Below are 24,510 nucleotides of genomic sequence, written 5' to 3'. Positions count from 1 at the left end.
CATTGAGAATAAGTATCCAGAGACAATACACACAGTCGGTTGGAATGGAGGGAGCTGACTGGGGAGTCATTGTAATAGTCTAAGATTGGAAATGGAACAGTGGGCATCGTAGGGAGCATCTATAATCTCAGCAGGACGTTGGGAGTTGGAGGACAGCCTGCGTTACACAGTAAGATGCTGAGGTGGGAACAGACAACAAAGCTTTGCCCAGCCCATGCTGGCTTCTGGGTTCCCCATCACTGAAAACAACAAATCAAATGACACCCTCCCCCCCCCCCAAAAAAAGCATGCTATTTTAAATATATCTAATCTCCCTAGTGTTCTTTCCCCTAATTTCAGAGCCCTTCCTCCACTATGTCCCCAGCAACCTGGTCATACCCCACTTTCCCTGCCTGGGTGTGTTTGGATGACTTATTAAAGCTGCCGTGGCGGTACTCATGTAGCCCCTAGACGTGGAGTAGTTTCCAATCCACATGTCGTGTCTGCACCCTGATTCATGTCACTGTTTCAGCATTGCTTATTGAGGAAGGGATAGAAGGTGGGTGGTGGAACATGACTCTGTCCCCAACACTGGGCAGGAGTGAGGGGTGGGAAAGCTGCATTCCCTTACTTAAAGGATGTCGGTGTGAAACATTTTTATTTTATAAACATCTACTAAGAACCTGATGGGCTTAATTGTTAATTAGATGTGTATATTTCAAGCTGTGAAAGGATACTTAGGGATTCTCTCTGAACATGCCTATGGTCCTCCTTATCCCTGGGCCATTGATGAATCAGGTATGTTTTATTCATTCACCGAGCCCCCTACTATCCCTCATAGGTTCTGGGTCACCAGTGAGCCAGACATGCCTGTCTATGGCTCACCAAGTACATAGCCGGTGGTCAGTGTGAGGGAGGAAAATACAGAGACTGATGATGGTGGAGGGGCTTCCGTCTGTGTGATGTAAACTCTAAACAAATGCCCCATCTCACTGGCCCACGTTGACTAGGACACTGTTTCTAGCAGTAGTACTTACTTAATAGTCTTATATTGTGAGTAAACACTACTCATGGAGTGAAATTCCACTCAGTTTTACATGAAAATGACAGGATAGTGTGCTTTTAATAGCATAAAGGTGTTTTAAAATACGTGCATGCATCTCTATCATGAACCTTGACTGGTCTAAGCAAATAACCCCTCCCATTTTATAAGTAAGAGAGGATGGCCCAGAGGTCATATATTAAGTCTTGAGCAGAATTAGAATTGAGAGAAAAAATTTTTTTCTTAAACTCAATTTATTTTTGCAACTGATGTATAAAAACACAAAATTGTACATATTAATAGAGTACCATATATTCCAGTACTTGAGTGCACTGGAAAAATCAAGACATAAGTTTGTGCCGTGGTTCTTAGTGAGTGAGTGTGTTTGTGTTTCTGTTTTTTAAACACTCAGTTTGCAATGAAGGCTGAATCGAAAAGACAAAGTTTTATAGTAGAAAACACCTTTGAAAAAGCAACATCCATACCGTTTTAGTTTAGCGTTGGCAGAAGCGTACAGGAGATTCTGATGGCTTCCAGGGGCAGGTTTGAGCTTCTGAGATGGCTTTTGTGTGGGTGAGCATCACCTGGGCACTGTGGTAGAAATGAGGTGACAGGCAGCCTCCGATGGACAAGGGCATTGTCTCAGGACACACTGCGTCACACCCCTTCAGCTCTTTGGTAGGAAACCTCTAACCTCAATCTTCTCTCCAGTTCTCAGGCCGTCTATAACTGTTGTTCTCCTTCAGAAGGCAGAAAGGAAATGGGAAGAAAAGAGGCAGAATCTGGAGCACTACGACGGGAAAGAGTTTGAGAAGCTCCTGGAAGAAGCTCAGCTCAACATCATGAAGTCAATTCCAAACCTGGAGATGCCCCCCACTTCCAGCCCAGTGCCGAAGGGAGACACAGCAGTGGATAAGCCGGAGCTGTCAGGTGAGGGCCAGCCCACAGCAGGCCTTGCAGACAGGTGCATGCTCACAGTCTTCAATTCAAAGTCTGTCACCACAGAAACTCCTATGGGACAATAGGATCATGTCTTACTTTCTGATGAGTCTCCCTGGCTCAGCAGACAAAGTCACTTGCCACCAAACCTGATGACTTCCCTCCCTCCCTCCTTCCTCTCTCTCTCTCCCTCTTTCTCCCTCCCTCACTGTTTCTCCCCCTCTCTCTTCTCTCTCTGTCATTTCTCTCTCTTCCTCTCTCTCCTTTCCTTCCCTCCCTCCTCTCTTTCTCCTCTCTCTCTTTATCTCTCTCTTACATGCACACCCACCAATCTCTTTACAAAACAAACTTCCTGAAGAAATCATGACACTGGAGGAGTAGTTAATTCTCCAAAAGCTGGCTTTTTTTTCTTGTGTCCCTGGAGAGAACTGAGCCAGCTCGTCATATTTTACCTTGTTTTCACTTCAAACTAAAAACTTCCTGCATAAATTATTCAGTTACTGGCTGAATGTCTTTATTCAGTACGTTGCTCTTTCCTCCTTTTTAAAAACACATTCTTAGAGACAGTTCACTGATGCACGGTCCACCCAGGATGTATAGCACTCACCTATAGCTGTTACTGCTGGATGCCTGTGTGTGTGTGTGTGTGTGTGTGTGTGTGTGTGTGTCTGTGTGTATGTGTGTATGTGCGTGAAATGTCATTTTTTTTCTCTCTTACAACTTTATTTAAGAAAAAGAGGGATACATATACAGATTTTTTAAGGCATTTTGGCATAACACTATATGAATATTTTTTTCAGTACTTAATTCTTTTAGAGGTTTGATAGCATGCATTGAAATCCCACTATTTACCATAAGCATAAAGTACATGTAGGACAGAATGGAACATGGAAACAGATTTCTTGGTGAGTATAGATTAAGCATAATGATCTTTGAATACCAAAAATTGCCACAAGGTTATTTTCTTAGCTCTAGAATTATTAGTGATTTATGGTCCAGGTGTACCACACCACACTCTGAGAGGGTGCTATACATTTATTTTTTTCCTAAGAAGGACTGAGGCTTTCTTTTCTTTTTTTTTCTTTTTCTTTTTTTTTTTTTTTTTTTTTTTTGGCCTTTGTTTTTCTTGAGCTTCATACAGTCTGTGAGTTGTTTCTGAGGTGTTCAGAGCTTTCTGGGGTTAGTATCTAATTATCAGTGACTGCATATTATGTCTGTTCTTTTGTGACTGGGTTACCTCACTCAGGATGATATTCTCTAGAATATCATTGTTTTTATGTATTTTTACTAATGAAGCAAAAGTCTACATACAGGGTCATAAAATCCTAGTGGAAATATTGTTAAACTACGTAGATAATGAAAAGGATAAATAGATATGAAGTACTTTTTGAACATCAAATCTTCAGTCATTGTTAAATAGAAATTATCCAGTAGGTAGTTCTTTAAAATAACAGGGAAGGATTCGTTCAAGAGGATTACAATAAATGAGAGAGAAGTCTTGGGGGTGGAGAGATCCTGGCTCAGCCAATACCAAAAGTGTGCTAAAACTAGGTGCAGTGACCATGTCAGGCAGGGTCTAGCCAAGAAAGAGGCTAAAGGAGGCCTGACCGAAGCTTAATCAAGGTAGAGATTTGCCCTCACTGAGCAGTGAGAAGACAGACCTCTGTTGTCAGCCTTCACAATCCACCCATCCCTGGATGGGTGCTCAAAGCCAAGGCAAGCCTCCCAGTTGGGCAGGGCCCCTCTGCATCATGGGAGCCTTGGAGCCACACCCTTCTAGGAACACCCTCTTGCTCTTCACACCTGATGACTTATTCAGGTCTTCATGACAACATGAAGAAGGAACTTAAGAGTTCCCTCCAAACAAGTTTCCAAGAAAAGCAAAATATACCCTGGGAAATTCAGGCCAAGTCCATAGACGAGAAGTAAGAGAAAACTCCAGAAGTTGGTTTGTGGGTTTAGGTTTGGTGAACCTATGGCTCTCAGGTAGAAGAAAGTCAGGCTGTTGGATTAATCTTTGAGTTATGACAAATGCTCTTTCCTCCACATGAGGTAGAGCTGAGAGATACCCATATCCCCTAACTTTGCTGTTAACTCTAATTTATAATTCTCTCATTTACTCCAAGCTGTCTCCGTTTGCCAGCAAGGCATCTTTCTTAGCCATCACCAAGGCCTGCTCCTGAGCCCCACTTCTTATGTGTCTGTTGTGTGTAGCGTTGCTACCCTGCCTAAGCTCCAGGAATGGGCCACTCTATCCCACCCAGCTTCCCTTAAATCCCCGGATAAAAGACAGAAACAGAGGGGATTTGGAACTTACTTTTAGCTCCCCAATGCTTTCACTTTTCCATTGCCCCTCAGTTTTATTTATATATCAAGAAATAAAACACCAAATCTAATAGTTTGCATTGCATTCACAATAAGCCAATGGCTATGTATAAGTCACTTAGCCCCAGAACTCCCCAGTGGGAAGTCTGCTGTTATAGTATGTTGTAGGTAGTTTGTAAGAGATGAGAAAACTGAATCAATGAGAAGGTAGGTCATGTACGCAGGGCTTTCTGGGAGTTAAGTTCTGTTTGTCGTCAAGGCTGTCCTCTTAATCATCGGTCTGTGGTGAAAATAGAATTTGTAATCCAAGTTGTATTGTGTTTGTATATACCAGATATGTCTTGAGATGGTCTGTGAAGTAGCATATTCTTTTCCAGAAGATTCTCCAAATTCAGAGCAGGAATTGGACAAGCTAGGGGGAAAGTCACCCCCTCCTCCGCCCCCACCCCCTCGGAGGAGCTACCTTCCCGGATCAGGACTTACCACCACGAGGTCTGGCGATGTGGTCTACACTGGCAGGAAGGAGAGCATGTCTAAGGTCTGATGGGTTGAGTCCTGGCAAATGGTTTTCTGGGTGAAGACAGTTCTATCCATCCAAACAGTAAACAAACAAACAAAAGTTATTTCAACTCACCCAGATACCCAGAAAGTGCCTGGGAAGAGAATGTCAGCTAGTGCTATTGGACTAGACTTTTAATATGACAATGTGAAAGGCAGATTATCCACTACTTTTCTAATGGGACATCATTAGACTGAAGTGGGGGTAGGAACGTAACAGATCAGCAGACATAGTAGTGGGCATTTGTATAAAAAAGTATTAAGTGCGCTTAGCTTTCACTTAATATGGAAGTTTTTATTTCCTGTGTTAAATGAAAAAATACAATTTCTAATTGAAAATGTGATGAGGAGGAGGCCTTTTGTAAATGTGGGGGATTTACAATTATATAACTCTTCAAATTATTTACTAATCTGACATCTTATGCAAGAAAATAAAGCAGGTTTTTGGCTAGAAAAACCAGAGCCAAAAAGTCCTTGAGAAGCCACGTGGTCTGACCTAAGGGTCTGACACTAGTATCTACGGTTCACATTTCCTGTAGGTGAGCAGTGAAGACTCTGGGCCAACCCCACAACCTAGAGCTACAAAATGTCACCCAGAGGAGCCTGCCTCAGCCTGGTCCCCATCACCACCACCAATCCCTGCCTCTTCCTCCAAGGATGAGGAAGAAGAGGAAGAGGAAGGAGACAAAATCATGGCGGAACTCCAGGTATGTAGCTGAGGTGACTCCTGGCCACTGGCTCTTTGCCTTCTCATCTGGCCATGGATCCCACAGGTTTGTTAAGAGCTAGTGAAAAACACTGGAGCTAGCCTTTGTTAGTTGTGTCTTTTAATCCTGGCCTCCATTTACCAAGATAAGAACTAATGAACTCTCTGGGCACCCAGAAAATATTGTGAATAGTGGCCATTTTAAAACAACTGCATAAAGTTTACATAGGAAAGTCATTTATAGACCTCCCTAGTTCTAGGTAGTAAGAATATTCTCCCTCCCCACCCTTTTCTCATTCTCCTAGGCCTATTAGAAAGTATTTTATTAACATTTTTAGTATTTAGTGACAACATAGCTCTCTGCTAGGACTGAGTGTGGATTCCAAACTCATCCCACAGTGCTGTCATGAATGTTCCTCTGCTCTACAGCATGTCCTGAGGAATCGCCTCATTAAATACATACATAATTTCTAGACCATACTCTGGATTTTTCAACTTGTACATTTTATGGGACATTTTTGCTTCTCAGAGACTGCACCCTTTGTGGGACCCCCAAAACATCCTGTCTTCCTCACTGTGGGTTGAAGCAGCCCAGTAAATATAATCCTTCACATGATGTGGAGAGGACCATGTCAGTTTTGTGATACTGGGTCTTGTCTATTTTTTTTTTTAATGGTGTCCACGATAACAGCTGCCAAAATTGAGCTTCTTGCATTTTATGAGGAAAATGAGACTTCTGGGTGTTCTGTTAAGTGACGAACCCTTTGAATACTCCACCAAAACCACAGATTGTCCTGGATCAAAACCTCCACTAAGCAGACTCCATAGGTTCTTCAATGGTCAGAACTGTATTGATAAAAAACAGATTTATAGTTAGTAACCATTAAACCTTTGAATGTTTCAATAGAAAACATACATTTGTCATAGATGCTTCTAGCTATCATATAAGATGACCTCTTCTGCATTCAGAGTCTTTTATGTTCAATGCCTACTGTGATGATCTCTCTCCTAGGAGTGGGATAACTGGTATCTGGCTTCTTGCTCTGTGATTAGTGGCTATTTATAATAGTGAGTAAAATTCTCAAGCTTCATTGACACTCCTGCTCTGGGAAAGGGACCCTGTGGGTCCAGCAGTCCCTTTTTAGAGTAGTTTCATGAAACAGTGTCCTGTGTTCAGGTGACCAAGCATCAAAAGTAATTTGAGGCTGGGGAATCCAACATCTAACAGCCAAAGGACATAGCTTGGTCCAGTGGGCAGGCCTGTAGATAAGCCAAACGTATCTAGGACAAGCCAAGATTGACTTTGTAAGGCAAAGACAGCAGGGAGGACAAAGATGACCAGAACAGAGGAACAACCACTGAGGGCAGAGGAGGGACCCTGTTGTCAGCTATGTTCAGATGTTAGCACAAATGCTGCAATGGCCACTTGACAAAGTCAGATTCTTTCTGCCCACTGAGTTGTTTCCAGATAGCAACATTTGACATAAAGAGGCATTAGGCAATGACTTAAGATCATTCATTTCAATAAGTGCTTTTTAATACTAATTGCATATTAGAATTACTGGAGCATTCATGTGGGAATGCTCTCCAGCCCTGAGATTCTTATTTCCTAGTTCTCTTGAGGGAGACCTGGAAGCACTTGTGGTTGGTTGTGTTGGCTGCTTGCTCCATAGCCTTGAGGACTGTTGGTGCCCAGCAGCTCTGGAGTTACCAAATGTCCTCCATTACCTCAGTGCCCGCAGACTCTCTTGGTGTCCCCAACCCCATCAGCTGGTAGACAGAAGCTATATTTCTGCTCTTCATCTAAGAACTACTACTTCCTGACCCTGTTCACCTGATACAGCTGCTGGCCCCACAGTGATGTCCAGAGCTCAGCATCCTTGGCCATTCAGGACCGTGTGGTGCTGAAGAGCACTGGTTACTTGTGAATGAACAGAGCAGGCTGAGATCTGTGACTGCTTGAGAGAAGGAACACGTGTACATTAGTTCTTTTTAAGTTTAAAACATCTTGTGAGTTTTCTTCCTATACATAATTTCAATAAAGCCGATAAGAAATGAGGAATGTAAAGATGTCTTTTCATCTTAATGTGTGTGTCTATTTCCCAACATGAAAGGGTCGAGGGATTGAGGCCTGAGTTTCATGCCTGCTAAGCATGTCATGGAACTGCACATCCAGTCCAAGGGTATTAATAGTTTTTAAGGGCTCTGTCCATTTCATCTTTATAAGGAAGCTTTTGCTTAGAGCTCAGTCCCAGTGCTAGCTTGAGGCCCTGTGGGTACAGGATTACAGGATGCTGCCTCTTAGCAGGAGTCTGAATGCAAGTTCAGGGCTGGGGACCCTGTGTCTCTGTACAGCTGAATCCCTGTTAACCTCAGTATTTTAATTCCTTAGGCATTCCAGAAGTGTTCCTTTATGGATGTAAATCCAAACAGTCATGCTGAGCAGTCCCGAGCTGACAGCCACCTTAAAGACACTAGGCCAGGCGCCACAGCCCCACCCAAGGAGAAGAAGGTAACATGTGGTAGCTATACACTTACCACACAGTGAGACAGCCCTGCCCCCACCCCTGCTCTGCTACTAACATGGCGCTCTTGCACTTGACCTTTGGCCTTTGGCCCTTCTGTGTTACTCTCACCCTTTTCTTCTTAAACTAACAGAGATGCAAGTTTAGAGTGAGATTAGAAACACTTACCTTGGCTTTTCAGATTGAGCATGGCGGCCTGTGAGCGGCACACAATAGCATATGGAAAAGCAAGACAACAGCTTCCCAAACGAAAGAAGGCACACCTTCCTAGAGTTTCTAGACCAACTCATTAAAAGCAAACACAAACAAAAAGCCAGAAAATAGCAACCAAATAAGTACAACTGTTTCTTATTTTCAACATATCTCATAGAAGCCTGGAAGCACGGAAACATACCTATATACACATTGACGTATGCAAACCAGGGTCCCTGCAAATTACTGCCGTTTTTGTAAGTCTATGTTCCAAAATACTAAGTCTAGTTTTAATGCTAAAATACTTTACTCATGACTTCAGAGAGGCATCAGGGCTGTGTAGCAGAACCTGATGCTGAATAGAAAGCTGTTTGGAGCCAGACTTCGAGCTTCAGTGTGGAGCTGATTCTAGAGCATTTGAGGTTTGGGAATTCAGAGCCATCTTACCTTAATTAAGAGTTTAACCCGCTCAGGTTCAAATGTTTCCCTCTAGAAACTTACATTTCAGACCTGGGGTGCACTCATTTACTTTAAATAAAGAGAAATAATATTAATTAAAAGAAACTGCAAGGTGGCCTACCATATACTCCACTTTGATTCCTTGGCTGTTACCTAAGCAAGCTCAGTGAGGCAGATGCATCAGATCGCAGAGGGAAAATGTAACACAGCCTTCAGAGGACCTGCTCAGCTCTGCCCCACAGCATCACAGTGCCTAGTGTGAAGTGACTAACCTGTCCCCAGTAGACCGATGAAACTCTCAGCAGGCAGAGGGTGTCCTTATGCTCCGGAAGGTCATTAGACAGTGATGGCAAAGCTGTCTCACTCAGAAAACTGAACCCATGAAATAGCCAAGAAATACCTTGTTTGTTCAGTGTGTGAACTTTTCTTATATAGCCTTAATTACTACTAATTTGTGGAAGGCCCCTAGCAGGGCTTGGTATGTCATATTTAGACCATTCTAGAACACTGGCTGGAAACTCATACATCCCAAGGGTTCCTTGTGATGATCACAGTCTCACTATAGACTTTTGAGTTGGTGCTGATGTTGTAACGGGTTCTTGTCTCACAGTTTGAAGTGCACACCCGTCGAGAGCACTGATTGGGAGCAAGCTGCTATGGGCTTTGTTGAGTGCCCAACACTAGGCTGGTTTGTAGGGTAGGTAGTCATTCTGAGTCATTAAGCTCAGTAGATGAAGCACTTATTGTTATGGTTATTATGATATCCACAATTATCAGACTTATCCCCCAATTTTGTCATTATTAACCTCTGTGGCCTACTCATCTACCCTTCCATAACTTAAGCGTTCTGCAGTTTTTCCTCCTCCCCTTATGACGCTCCAGCCTGGTACCTCACTTCTATAGTTTCCTCATGACTGTGTCTCTAATTTCTGTTCATTATCCACGTGCATGGAGCAGGCTTCCCTGACTGTTTATATAATCCACATCATGGGGCCCATTAGCAGATATTAAATGGGCTTGGTTGTCTTTCACATGGCCATCCAAGACTAAGAAATCACTGTCAATTTCTAGGGCATTTGTGACTGAATTTCCCTGAAGTTCATCACTCGCTTTCCTACATTTATTTCCTTTTTCTAATCCAGTGATTAAAACAAACAAACAAACAAAGTACTCTGCTGGAGTAGTTCTGCTCCTAAATTAGATTTAAATATACAAGTAAGACTGGAAGTATTTAACAGTGGATAATGTTATGGCCCCGAGCAACCAACACAGATGCCAACCCCAATTCCTACCCTTACCCCCGACCCCCAGCCTCCAGTAAATGGGCTTAGCAGGGGACCTGAATTTAGTCATGTCCAATCCTTCCTTGGATTCAAAGAGTTAACTTTTACTTGGGTCCTAGTGATATATGCTAACTCCATGTTTGGAATTGAAACCTTGGGCTGGATCCTCATTTAACACCCTTCTGAAAGTCTTGTGTGTGACATTAGTTGCTTTGTAACCTGAATTTGAAATCTCACAGAAAAACTTACATTCTGTTGCAGCAGTCCCTGCTTGGGGGAAGCCTCATGGGGGACGGATGAGCTAACAGGAGGTGGCTGGTGGCAAGTGCGCCTTGTACTTTGTGATTAACTGTGTTCCATGTGGTTAATGCTGACTTTGTTGTCCATGTGTTATTACTTGAATGCGTGTGACTGTTCCTTCCACTCGTAACTAGGGCAGCAGGGTTAGCCTTGGCATAGCCTGGGCTACTGTGCTTTGTGATGCTGTCATTGCTTTAACCAAACGGCCATCACTGGGATTGTATTTCTCCAAGACAGGACTTCCTCTTGGTGTTCTGCAGCTAGAAGGGTCAGCAGTGGTACCCTTAGAGAAGAAGATATCCCAATATTAGGATGTGCAGGGCCTGGAGCTACAGCCAGGCTAGAACACTGTGCCCTCGGGTGAAATGATCTGATTACCTGGATCCTCACTGCTGTTTAGTCCTTCAATCCTAAGTCTTAGTGAGACGCCCCCTAAACATCTGACACCTTAAAATAGGAAGAGTAAGAGCTGCATCATGAAATGCAGAGAATAAACACAGCCTGGGGCATCATGGCCATCACCGTGGCCTCGGATGCTCTCTTTGTGTTTAGGTTACACCGTGCACTGTGCAGTGTAATATTTTGGTGAGCAGTGGGCCATGTTTACAGTGGTGGTGCAATGAGATCCTAACTGGCCTCAATCACCTGCATCACAGAGTTTTGCTGAGGTGGCTCCGTGGTCTCAACAGGTCTACTTTGCTGCGTGTGTATCAAATTACCACAGTTGCCTATACCTGAAGGGATGGGGGTAATCAAAGCTGCCGCTGGTTTATGTAATTTTCTATACATTCGTCAGGATCTTAGAGTTATGTGAAAGCCAAGAGCCCACTGTAATGCAGTAGGCCGGGCTATACAGACAGCAGCTGTGTGTGCTAGTTTGTTGAATCTGTGAGAGCATCCTGAGGCCACACACAGTGACAGCCTAGCCATCTGGAGGGTTTGAGTACACTCTAAGATGCTCACACACAGGATTACCCCATGACCCATTTGTCATGACTTGTCCCTGTTGTTGAGGACGACAGGGCCACAAACTATGAAGCATTATCACTGCAAATTTAGATGTGATCATTAAGGTTCTTACCAATTTGAAGGTTATTTGGATAACATTTAGAACCTGCAAAGACACTTTCGATCTGTCACTGGACCACAGAAGAAAAATGCTTTTTATGTCAACCCAAACAGAAACTCTCTGTGGGCTGATTTCAGTACAAGAATTGGAAGGGACATTTTAAAAATCTGCTCTTGTTCCTAAATTTGTAGACAAACCAAGACCAAACCCTGAGACAGGAAATAAATGATTTGTTGAAAGCCACATAGGTAGAGGCAGATGTGTATCGGAATCTCTTCGCTCTCCAGCGCTTCCTGCGAGCCCAGCCTTTGGTTCTGCTAAGAACAGGGACAGGCAGGTGTTGAAGAGAGTTGTTAATGGCTCCATTTATTCTCTCACCTGCTCACCCACAAGTTTGAAACACTTGCAATATTCTGCTAATGAAGACTTTTCTCTTGTGGAAACATAGGGCAGTTTTGGATGCTGGAGATCAGAGCAGCTCCAGGTAAACAGAGAGCTGTAGGCGTCGGGTTGGTGTCTGATACATGTGCTTGGACCATCCGCATGTTTGGGAACATGATTAAATGATAGTTATAGTCCAATTTGGGGGGACATGTGGTTTTGTGGAGTAACATGTCGTACACTGTTCTACCAGAATTTGGAATTTTTCCATGAAGATGTACGAAAATCTGATGTTGAATGTGAAAATGACCCCCAAGTGGAATCTCAAAAGGTGAGTTTGCCACATGTGGGTTCCAATTGGTGTCGTGCAGTTTAATTACATCCCCTTGCAGAGTCTTTCTGGATTAATGTGTGTGATTTCCTTTCTCCACTTTGCCTCTCAGGTTACAGCAGGGGCTCTGAGACCTAGTGGCCCCCCCAAGTGGGAAAGAGCCACAGTGGATAGTAAGTCTGGCATCTCAAGAACATCAGAATGTAGAGCTGACACCTTCATGGAGGAAACTTCCACACCCAATAAGAACTTATTCAGAGACGGTAGAAATTATTCCCAGAAAAATGTGCCTAAGGTCAGTTTTAATTTCACTGGCCTGAACTCATTAGAAGGTGAAATCAACAAAGGGCCTAAGGTCTCGGGACTACAGTGTGCCATTTCTGACACCAAGAATCAGAAGTTAAATTTTGGAAGGATAAAAGAGAAAGGCCAACAAGGACAAGAAAACATAGATAAGAGTCCCATTTCTCCCCCACTTCGATCAGCAGAATTCAGTGTTAACGATGTCAAAACCCAAGATCAAGATGTTCTTATGACAGATCATGGCCAAGTTGTTCTGAGATCTAAGGCGGGCAGGCACCCTAATATGAACATGAATGAGGAAGGAGAATCGACTCCAAGTTCTCCCAGTGAGGAACACACAGCCACTGATAACATCGCCTTTATGATTACCAAAACTGCTGTCCAGGTTTTGTCCAGCGGGGAGGTCCATGATATAGTGAGCCAAAAGGGGGAAGATGTACAGACAGTTAATATTGATGGAAGGAAAGAGACAGTGTCTCAGCAAGGAGGGACTGACGGGGAAGAGCCGGTTGTGTGCCTGGACAAAAAACCAGTTATCATCATTTTTGATGAACCCATGGACATCCGATCTGCATATAAAAGACTCTCAACCATCTTTGAGGAATGTGATGAGGAGCTAGAGAGAATGCTGACAGAGGAAAAGATAGAGGAGGAGGAAGAAGAGGATGAAATCGGAAACACTGGAGTCCAGACCTCATCCCAAATGTCCCAGGAGCAGGTTAACTCAGGAAGTGGTAGGATGGAACAAAAGGCAGAAACACAATCACGGCCCCACACCCGGTCTGCAGAGTCACTGACTCCAGGAAGCCAGGAAGTTCATAAAGCTGAGCAGAGAAAGCTTAGCTCAGCTGATTCTCCAGACTTGGGAAGTAAATGTGACATGACTGATGACCAGTTTGAAAGCCCCAAGAAAAAGTTCAAGTTCAAATTCCCTAAAAAGCAGCTTGCTGCTCTTACACAGGCAATCCGCACAGGCACCAAAACAGGAAAGAAAACCCTGCAAGTGGTGGTCTATGAGGAGGAGGAAGAGGACGGCACTTTGAAACAGCACAAAGAAGCCAAGCGGTTCGAAATCACCCGGTCACAGCCTGAAGATGCCCTCAAAACAGTGGCTAGGAGGCAAGAGCAGTTCAGCCATGAGGGCACATTTCCAACATCAAGGACTGATGAAATTAGGAAAACTACTTACCAAACACTGGACAGCCTGGAGCAGACCATAAAGCAACTTGAAAATACAATCAGTGAAATGAGCCCCAGGACCCTAGTTGATACCCCATGTTCTTCCAACAGAGATTGTGGTGCAAACTTGCCCCACATAGCCCAAGAGGTCTCTCCCCGGTCTTTGCTAGTTCTGGATGAAGTACCCCCTGCCCCAGAGCCCCCCACGTCCATATCTTCAGCTTCACGTAAGGTATCTTGGTCTGTGGAAAATGGAAAGATCCAGCTGCTTCTTAAGCCTGTCATAATCACAGTAGCAAAAGGTGTCTTGTGATTTAATCGCTTCCCTTCAGGTGGCTCGCGGTTGTTTTTTTTTGTTTTGTTTTGTTTTGTTTTGTTTTTGTCTATTCGTCATGTACCCGTCTTTTTCTCCCTTCTCCGTCGCCTTCCGTAAACAATGGCAACTAGGTGTCTAACAGCTAATCAATTCTGTTTGTGCCTCTGTTGCTGATTGGTGTTGGGTCAATATAAAGAAGCTGGGTCAGCCACGTCCTGTTGGTACTCACATTAAAATCCAGTTGATCGGTAGTGAGCTGTTGATTCTGTTTGATTCCTCTGATTAACCCAGTTGGTGTTTCCTGGGTCTGTCCTGCATGTAGGGCACTAGCTTCTCACTTGATCTTCTCTGCACACAGTAGGGTCGTCTCCGTAATAATCCTTCTCTCTGTCTTCCCTTCTCCTTGGTTATCCCACAGGGCTCCAGTACCACCCCACAGACAAGCCGGATGCCAATCCCCATGACTTCTAAGAACAGACCAGGAAGCCTGGATAAAGCCAGCAAGCAGTCCAAACTACAGGATCCCCGCCAATACCGTCAGGTAGTTTTACCTTAAACCCAATTTTGGATGGACACTATTGCAATTAAGAAGCCAGACGCTGACTTAGTTTCTACCAAATACTGTTTTCTCTATGAGAGATCGTTTATGTAGACATCCTGGATCTGGGGGCATGGAGAAAGTCTAAATAAACCTGTGTTAAACTTTTCACTACCCTCTTGCATGCTTACGTTGTGACTTCATATTTTAACTGTTAACACACGGTGCCAGGCCAATGGCAGTTTCTTTGGTGAATGTAAAGTGTCATCTAATCCTCTTGGGAAACAGAGACAAATCAACCAGCTGCTGACAACTACTCTTAGGCCACCACTACTAACACCGTGTTGACTGCATTGCACTCAGTCACATTAACTCTCCCATGCTCACACTCGAAACCCCATGACAATCCCCATGCATGGCCGGCAGCAGTGGGATGGGCTGTGGAATGAATGAGGTGTCGTCTTCCTTTCTGTCATTTCTGTACCTCCTTTGCTATGTGCATGGGGTGGTTTCCGCCCGGTCCAGATAAGCACAGAACTTAGCTCAGGCATCGGACCATATGTTGTTTTTCTTTTACTGAATGATGCTCAGAAGGTCTGTGTTGCCAGGCCCTGTGCATTGATCGTGTTGCTGGCTTTCTGACAGAGTGTCTTCACCATCTTTGTTTGCAGGCTAATGGAAGTGCTAAGAAAGCTGGTGGGGACTGTAAGCCTACTTCCCCCTCCTTACCTGCTTCTAAGATTCCAGCCCTTTCTCCCAGCTCCGGGAAAAGCAGTTCTCTGCCCTCTGCTAGTGGTGACAGCTCTAACCTCCCCAATGCACCTGCTACTAAACCATCGATTGCTTCTACCCCTCTCAGCCCCCAGGCAGGACGGTCCGTTCACTCCGCCTCCCTCATCCCTTCTGTCTCTAATGGCTCCTTAAAGTTTCAGAGCCCGCCTCATGCAGGTAAAGGCCATCACCTTTCGTTCGCACTTCAGACTCAAAATGGCCGTGCTGCCCCTACTTCCTCTTCCTCCTCATCTCCTCCTTCCCCTGCCTCCCCCACCTCCCTGAATCAAGGTGCCAGGAGTATCAGGACCATCCACACTCCCAGCCTCGCCAGCTACAAAGCACAGAATGGAAGTTCAAGCAAAGCCACCCCATCCACAGCAAAGGAAACATCTTAAAAGCCAGATCCTATTAGGCACCAGGCGGAATTACATTCTTGTCTTTATTTTTTAGCAGTTCTGGAACAGCCGTTTTCACAAGAGAATGTACCATATTGCTGTATTGTTCAGGCTTCATGCAGAGTATAGAGTTGATAGGTTGCAGTAAAGCTTGTTTTTTTTCTACTGTTGCTGTTGTAACTATACCGTGTTTACTGTCTAGATTCCATAGCTATTACATGAAGAAAGCATGTGCTATACAAAGAGAGAGTATGAGGAGAGTGAAGACATGTCTGAGACAAGCTGACTGTACTATGCATGTAAAACATGTATGATTCCAGAATTTCAGTATGTTTTGTATAAAAGTATTTTTCATTACGGAGACTAGAGGCAAACAGAGAAATACACAAGTGTGACTATATAAATTGTAAAGCATATATTACGATATTTTCTTTTATTTTAGTGTTATTTAGCTTTATTACAGATTTCTATTTTTGTCAAGACTTCACGGTTCCTTTCAAGATCATTTTTGCCAAAACATTTTGATACTACAATGTTGTACATTTGAAAGTAGCGTGCTAGACTCTAAGCCAATGAGCTTCTTCAGCCCATAGAAAGAAATTCAGTACTCTTGCACTGCCGTCAAAAGTTTCTAGGATAATTTGCTAGCGCAAGCCAGCTAATTTTCTTTTTCTTTGATTTCTTTTTATTTTCTTCTTCCTTGTTTCTTTTTTTAAGACAAAACTTATGAGTATTCTGTAGCCGTTTTCTTTGCACTATCTAACCCCTTTTTATGTTTTCTTAGACCTGGTAACCCACACCATTGCATTGTGGATTTTAAAATGGACACTTCTGTATGGTTCTGTACACTGAGGAACTTTTGTAAATATACAGATATAAATAGACATCAAAATACTATATGTGACAGCACATAGAGTAGTTTTCCCACACCAAAGTTAATTTTTATGCATGCTTTAAGAGTCTATATTGGGATGGGCAGAAATGGGACTATCCACACATTTTTAAAAAGCAACAAGTTTGCACAGTTAGGGTGGTTTTGTAAATAACTGTATTTGTATAACACAGCCATGTAACATACGGAACTGTAAGCAGAGACTTTGCCAAGCTAAATAAAGGGCTGCATGCGCATTATTTTTTGTACCTTGTCACTATAACGACTTCCAGTTAACAAAGATGTAACTATTGCCCCAGGGTTTCGGCTTTGAGGGCATCTAAGTAATGTGTAACCACATCCACTCACACAGTGCTGCTTCCTTGAAAGCGAAGGATGAGTTCCTAATAAACTAATCAACAGTGTGACTGTCTGAGCCTCCTTTCCTGCCTGACTCTTCTCTAGGGCATGGGGGTGGGGGTGTTGCCGTAAATCTCCAACCCCAATAAGCCCATGCAAAGAGCACACAATTCTGTTATATTTATAAGCTGTACGCCTAGATTAGGCAGATAGATCCACCACTCCACGACTCTACTCCCCAGCTATGAGTCCCTTGCTACTTGCGGCTTCTCAAGGCCACATGGTTCTGCTCCAACTTCCTTCCACCTCCTCTTCCTTGTCTTCCTCTGTCTCCTCATCTCCTCTCACCTTCCTCTCTTCCCCCTCTCTAAAACCTCCAGCCCCACCCTTCCCTTCCACTGCCCAATCACAGGCTCTAGCCTCTATTTGGCCAGTTAAAATGGAGAGAAGGTTCTCCTGAAATCATGTGGTCCACTCACCTGAGTAGGAGATTCACTCTTCTTGAGGGCAGCAGCCCCTATTGAGGAAGCGGAATTAGCATCAAAATACAATCAGCACTGGGGCAATACACAACCAGGAGGTTGGCTAACAAACAAAACAAAACAAAAAAAAAAAAAAAAAAAAAAAAAAAAAAAACCTGCACACAGATTTGCATACTCATCTATTGTAGGGGCTTTTGCTTCTTTCTTGATTTTCTTTTTCCTAATTTCTAGTAAAAGTAAAAAGAACATGTCTTTATCAGTAGGTTGGGTTTTTTCTTTTTAGTCGCCAATTTTTAATTTTTTAAATCATTATTTTACGTATATGGGTATTTTGCTTGGATGTATGTCTATGCAGCACATTCATTCCTGGTGTCTGTGGATGTCAGAAGAGGACGTCAGATTCCATAGAATTGCAGTGAGCTTCCATGTGGGTGCTGGAAATCAAACCTGGGTCATCAGGAAGGGCAGCAGTGCTCTCAACCACAACCACTGAGCCATCTTTCCAGCCTGGAGTTCATACACACACACACACACACACACACACACACACACACATGTACATATACATACAATGTGTGTATTATATATTACATATTATATATTTAATATATGTATATATTAACATATTTAATATATCTTGTTGGTCTACAAGAAATGTACATGCAACACAGCATATGTTTTCATTTACAGAAAGAGGAAGAAGGCTGAGGAGAAGGCTCAGTCAGGAAAGTGCTTGCCCTGCAAACCTGGGAAACTGAGCTTGACCCACAGAATCCACAAAGCAGTTGAGCGTCGCGCTATGCCCTATGTTACAACCCTGAGGCTGAGACCCACGGATCCTTAGAGCCTAGCTGGCCAGCCAGTCTAGCCTAACCAGTGAGGTCCAGGCCAGTGAGATACCCTGAGGATCAGCATCCAAGATTGCATGTATGGATGCACAGACAGACAGACAGACATGCATACTGGCAGAGAGTTATTAATAATAAAAGTTCCCAGACTCCACAAACTGCCTGAGGAACCCGGAACCTGCTCATCTTTTTTTTTTACATGCAAAAAGATTTAACTTGGTGGTTAGATGTAAAGTCCAAATAGTGCCACACTTTACAGCACCCTGCTGTGTGTCCCCAGCTTTCAGGCGTCCCGACACCATGCCTTCATCAGAAATACTTTCAGAGACCCCTCCTCACAACAGTCATGGCAGCCACACGGTCAGTAGCACTTGGGAAGTTGTTTCAGTGAACGAGATTCCAGGTTTCCCAACAGGTCCCATAGTCGTGAGAGCACGACTTTATAGACACCGGAACTGTAATTGTTCTCTGTGACTAATTCATGCTGGTCTACTTGTTCCCATTTATGGCCTCGCTGGGAATTTAGCTAACACACCTACCCACAGGCTGGGGCTGAGAATGGGGGCTGGGGGTTTGAGTTTGATATCATACTTCCCAGAGTTCCGGCAGAGCCCTGAAGCTCGTGGTCCCTTTGAGCCAGGTAAGGCTGACAAGAGCAGATTCCCTGGGCTGAAGACCTCTCAAGGCTGCCCCAAACGTAGCAGCTCACTGCCTGCCTCTCCAGAGCATCAGAGGGAGTGTTCCTCTTCCTGTGAGAAAGGAAAGCCCAGGCTGCTGCCCGTACCTCAGCAGAGAAATATTGGCTCAGCACCCATTTCTAAGTCTGACATCGTTAGCCTGAGACACAGTTTTACTCCAACGAAGTAGCTAGTTAAGATCCGCTCCTCTTTCGGTTGGTTCCTCACCTCACCGGCTGAAAGCCAACACACCCATCAGCTGCTAACCACAATCAAGCCTAATGGTTATCGCCCAAGGCTTGTAAAGTCTAGCTGAAGGCCCAGGGACATCAAGGCATGGCCCCCAGCTCCTCTTCCACCTACTCATGACCTGCTGAGCCTTGTTCTGTGTCCACACACTATTGCTCTTCCCCAACCCCATCAACACTCAAAATCCTTAAATAATAAATTGCTTCTCTTGTGTGTATTTTGTGTTTTATGTTCTTTCCTTTTTACACAGGGCTATACAGCAAAACCTAACAGGGCATCCTAGGTAGCTGCTGTTTGGTTTAAGGACATTCTAGTACTAAGATCTCAAGGTCAAATTAAAACTCAATATAGATCATGACCCCACCTTGGTCACTTTAACATCTAAAGTGGGTAGTAGGTGCCTAGAGCAACTGGTTTCTCAGGTTTTGTTAAATTATCAATATGTATTTGCTTAAGAAGCCTTTGTGGTGGAGCTGGAGAGATGTCTGCTCTTCCAGCGGTCCTGAGTTCAATTCCCAGCAACCACATGGTGGCTCACAACCATCTGTAATGAGATCTGGTACCCTCTTCTGAACTGTAGACATACATACAGGCAGAACGCTGTATACATAACAAATACATACATACATACATACATACATACATACATACATACATACTTTATAAGAAAAGAATCCTTTATGGTAGTCATTAATCTAATAAATTTGACAGACTTATTTCTAAGCTTCATGGAACCAGCAAAATGGTTCATCTGGTAAAGTCATCATAAAACGTAGTGCTCTAATTTTATTACCCAGTACATATATAAATGTGGGAGGGGTAATGTGAACCTCAAAATTTGTCTTCTGATCTTTACCATGGGCTACATGGCCATTTCACAAGTGCTGAACAACATATGATTCCACTGAACCAGTCTGTGGCTTAGGGGGTGGATACTGTTTCTTAGATGCTGTTTTCTAGTTGTACAAATCTAAATACAGTTTAGACTTCTCATCTGTTAATATGGTACAGTGCTGGGATTTAACTTTCAGGACTGTGGGATTAAATACGATCCATACAAAAATTAAGTCAGAACTGAACACTCAGAAAAGATTGGGTTTATTGTTAGCACAATTTCATTGAGAACCATGATACTATTTGGCCCCTATGAAGTTTCTGCCGGGGGTCTGAGGGTGAATCTTGGGGTGGACAAGCCACTGATGGGCAGGGAGGGGACTTAGAGCCTTAGCAAATGCTGCATACGTCTTTCTGTCCTTCAGGGAGCTGGTGTCATTTGACCTTCCTGGGGACAATACAGAACTTTCACATACTGTCTCGGCATCAAAAGGTCTGCCTGACTGGTACGGCTGCCATGACTAGCATCCTTATACAGGCATGGAGAAATAGAAATAGGACTCATGGATGCAAGAATGTCATTTTACAAAGTTACATTCTAGGGCAGGGTGTGAGTTCCCAATTCATCCAAAGCCCTGCCCATCTCTGGGAGAAGTACCAGAGGCCAGACCCCAGAGAAGGGGGACCTAGCCATTGGAGCAGGTTGCATCTTCCTTTCAACCAGATTTGTAAACCGCCCTCTTCTTGGATGTTCCTGTAATGATAACCAGTTTCCTAGGGGTTCTGTAAATGCTAATACATTGGAGCAACCCAGCATCTATTGGAAGGACAGAGAAGCCAGAGATACCATCCAATAGCACAGAAGCCAGTTTCTGTACAAGAGACAGTAACGCCAGCCAGGAAACAAGCCCTAACCAGGCCCACCATCCAGCCCTTGATCTGTACTACAGAGTAGAAGACAGATGTGTCCAAGCTAGTAAGTTTGCAAACTGATATTGTCATGCACAGACTAAATGAAAGTTTTGTATTGTTTTAAGTAAATTTACAATTACGTGTTGGACCACACTCTAGGGTCCTGTCCAAACTCCATGTTACCCAGATTAGCAGCAGAGGCTCATCCACCCTAGATCAGGAGAGTTAAACTGTGATCCACATATTCTGTCTCCAGAATGTAGAGACACTACATGGGATACCTTAAGTCCACACAAAATGCTTACATTTTAATTGCCTGAGATTTCCTTGAGTCTGTGAATGCAGCAGCAGTAATGGCCAACCATCACCTAGTAAGAGCCAGGCATGATACTGCAGGAGCTTAGATCTGCTGTCTTCCCATTCTCAGCCATGGACCCTCCCCACTGCCCTCCCTCCTGGTCTCACTGCACCCCAGCCTAGGCTGGTAAGGTTTGGGCTGTATGGAAAGAAGCTTGGGTGTCTTGCATGGAGTGGAACGACTCATGGAGGTTCAGTGGAGGGCAATGCTGTCGACAGGTGTTTCCCATCCCTAGCTCAAACAAAGAAGCTCACTGCAGAAAAGCAGCCACTATAGGGTTATTGCATTTCAAGCTCCGGCACCTTCCCGTTCAGCAAAAGGTTGGTGACAAGACCGCTCACCAGACTGGCATTGTCATCAGCCATTAATTGTTAAGAGGGAAATGCAGTTGGGTACAAACCTGGCCTCATATCACAACCCCTCTCCTCACAGCCCAATACTGGCATCTAAAACTCCAAGATGCTGGGCAGGGACCTTTTGCCAGAACCGGTCCTCCGTGCATCACTTTCACTATTCAGCGTGGGGATCCTCTGTCGGTTAACGCTGTTCAGCGGGTGAGGTGCTGTTAGTAAGGGCCTCCTGGAAGGGATTCTGTGGTCTTGGCTCTGAAACTTGTCAGCTGAAAGTCTGGGAAGGAGCACTACAGCCTCTACCCAGAGAGTTTTCCAAATGAGAAAAGGAATCTAGATTCTGTTGCATGTAAGTTTCTTCTTTTAGCCAAAGTCTTGTATTGTGGGCCCGTGTTCCAGAGGCCTCACACAGAGAACCTGGTCTGGCCAGGTTCGAAGGGGAGAGAATTCAGGACCGGTTTCACCACCTCTGCTGGTGGTGATGATGCCCGCCTCTGTCTCCGCAGCTGGATTGAGCCAGCAGGAGACTCCAGTGGGGGGCTGCAGGGGAGCTTCCCGCGGGGCGGCTTCGGGAGAGCAGATCTCTTCCCAGGCAGTGGTGTTACAGTTCTTAAAGCTCTCAGATGATCGGATGGTTCAGAGTCTGACAGAGAGTACCAGCTTGGCCTGAGAATTTGGGGAATACCTCATCTGCATATTTGGGGGTGTGGTCCTGTTTCTACTTGTTGTGTGGTCACATCCTCACCTGTGGAGGAGGGACTTGGGTCATCACCTACAGGACTCGAACCTCTCTACAGGGGGTTGTGGGGGCTGTAGCTACATGAGGGGAGCCTGATCTCCTGGGAGGCTAGAAAGCTCCCGCCATCCTTTAGGATCCCCAGGGCTTCAATTTATCTTGACCGGGAATCAGGGTACCCTTCACCACCCACAGCCCCACAGCTCCCCCTTTTACTTTTTAAAAAAGGAGGTGTCATTTGTAGTAAAAATTTTGGGTGGGGTTGAAGTATCAAAAGAAAACACTAAACAGGCTTGGAGGGGAAGCACGACCAAGCCAGAGGAGTAAGGAAGGGTGAGGGTGGGGGTTGGGAGGATAAAGGATCATTGAACCATGTATTGTTCCATGGGCTGTACAGTCTGAGGGTATTAACATCGGTATTAAACAACATTTGATTAATCTGGCTGGACATCATGTTTCCCTTGCTATCATGTAACTTCCTCAAGTTCAGTGGCTATTTGACTTTGGCAAGAAAGTTCATCTGCAGCTGGAAGGTCCCAAGTCTGTTCTCTGTGAGTCTCAGCCGTCATCTGTGGATCTCAGCGTGTCTCGGGAGCCTTCAGTCAGATGAGGTGTCTGGAGGAAGGCGGCTTTGTTGTCCCAGGCAGGTTTGAGGTGATGGCGTTCAGTCTCGGCTCGCTCGGTCTGTGGGAGCAGGACTGTAGATAAACCGGTGGGATAATCACAGCAGAGGAGCGGAGCCGCAGCAGGGGGATGTCTGCACTGGGTAGCCTGTGTTAAGCCTGTGATGGTTTGCTTGGGAGCGCATCACGGTCTGTTGTTATGATCTTAGAAAAGCAAGGGTGTTAGAGGAATTTAGTCCTGGAAGGCATCCTTTAAGTCTTGAGGAAGGAGATATCGTGTTAATTATGTGTCTGGAGTAGGCAGTAACAGCTTGTCTGTAAAAGGAAACTGGTTGTTAATTAAGAATTGAATAATGTTTATCAGTATGGTTGGTTTGACCTGTGGGAGTAGATTAGATGACCTTTAAACCTTAAAGAAAATTTAAACAAATGGAAAATTTTTAGACATAAATGACAAATACTAGGGAGAAAATAAACATATAAAATAGAGGCATAGAATTTTGGAACTGAGCAACACGAACATTGTCTCAAGTGTTCCTGTTAGGAAGAACAAGCATTTAAGCAAAGTCTGAAAACTGGGTCTCAGGTGTTTTTCTGTTGTCGTTGGCAGGACTAGGTTCAGGGGCAGGAAGTACCTGCGCTGAGGCTGTGTGCTCTAGCAGACAGGTCAGCTCTCCCCCCACCCCCACACCTGTTTTATGTGGGGGTTGGGGGGGGCCTGGTAAATCCTAAATGTAGATTGGAAGGAGATGAAATGACCAACTTTGAAGAAAAGCTGAAAAGAATAGAGTTTTGATAGCACAGTCAGGGAGTGAGAAAAGCGGGTGTTGGGTTAATGGGGGAGCTGGGGTGTCCAGACAGCCACTTGGGAAGTCAGGACAAGGGAAGTTTGACTGCTGTGGGAGGCCGCAGGAACACTGCTTCTGGGGTGGAGAAGTACAATGGGCAGCCAGAGCTGGCTTGGGGGTCCCTGGGTCTGCAACACATCCCAGAGCCACCAGGTTCCCAGGCTTTTGGACACCCAGGCGCCGCTGAATACCACAGAAGAGCTGAGAACGGAGTGGGAACCCATTTACTAATAAAATATGATCCCAGACCGTGATGTCTGTCACAGGCATGCATCATCAGCAAAATTCAGCCACAAATGAAAATACATTCAGAGAAGGGCTCAGACTCAAAGTCATGTGTTGGGACTTTTTTGAAAGGGAGAATCACTGTTTAAAACAGAAGTTCTCAACCTGTGAACCACAGTGCCTTTGGAGATGGGACAACCCTTTCACAGGGATCAGATTTCCTGCATATCAGGTACTTACACTACAATTCATAATAGTAGCAAAATTACAGTTATGAAGTAGCAGCGAATATGTTATGTCTGGGGGTCACCACACTATGAGGAACAGTATTACAGGGTCCCTAGCTTCCCTGGCTCACTAAATGCCACGGTTGCCTTCATTGCTGTAGAAGAAAACTCTCCACAGATCTTCCCATCTCTCCCGTGTGGCAGTCCTGCTCCACTCTGAAGTACCCTTCACTAGGCTTGGTTCTTGTACCCTGTCATTGTGCCCCGCAGAGAAAGCTGCTGTCCCAGCCTCTGCTGTGGTGAGAGGGAAGGCTGC

The 24,510-nt window shown here is 44.5% G+C and overlaps 1 protein-coding gene across 16 annotated transcripts in view; it reads left to right on the top strand.

The window, feature by feature from the left end:
* KIAA1217 overlaps window positions 1-19,197 on the top strand; it is a 281,476-nt gene extending 262,279 nt beyond the window's left edge. For 10 of the 16 annotated variants that reach the window (XM_080918241.1, XM_080918239.1, XM_080918240.1 and 7 more), the window contains 8 exons: window positions 1,768-1,951; window positions 4,663-4,823; window positions 5,383-5,550; window positions 7,942-8,061; window positions 12,012-12,089; window positions 12,202-13,803; window positions 14,306-14,428; window positions 15,097-16,890. In XM_080918241.1, coding sequence (XP_080774367.1) covers window positions 1,768-1,951; window positions 4,663-4,823; window positions 5,383-5,550; window positions 7,942-8,061; window positions 12,012-12,089; window positions 12,202-13,803; window positions 14,306-14,428; window positions 15,097-15,594 — 2,934 coding nt within the window. In that variant the 3' untranslated portion in view covers window positions 15,595-16,890. Of the gene's footprint in view, window positions 1-1,767; window positions 1,952-4,662; window positions 4,824-5,382; window positions 5,551-7,941; window positions 8,062-12,011; window positions 12,090-12,201; window positions 13,804-14,305; window positions 14,429-15,096; window positions 16,891-17,997 lie in introns of those variants that run through there. The other 6 variants (XM_080918236.1, XM_080918235.1, XM_080918234.1 and 3 more) reach the window with 3 other exon arrangements.
* Window positions 19,198-24,510: the final 5,313 nt, after the last annotated feature.

This window comes from Micromys minutus, assembly GCF_963924665.1.
Source record: "Micromys minutus genome assembly, chromosome: 6".
NCBI classification, from domain to species: Eukaryota; Metazoa; Chordata; class Mammalia; order Rodentia; family Muridae; genus Micromys; species Micromys minutus.
This window is presented reverse-complemented; position numbering and strand designations above follow the sequence as displayed.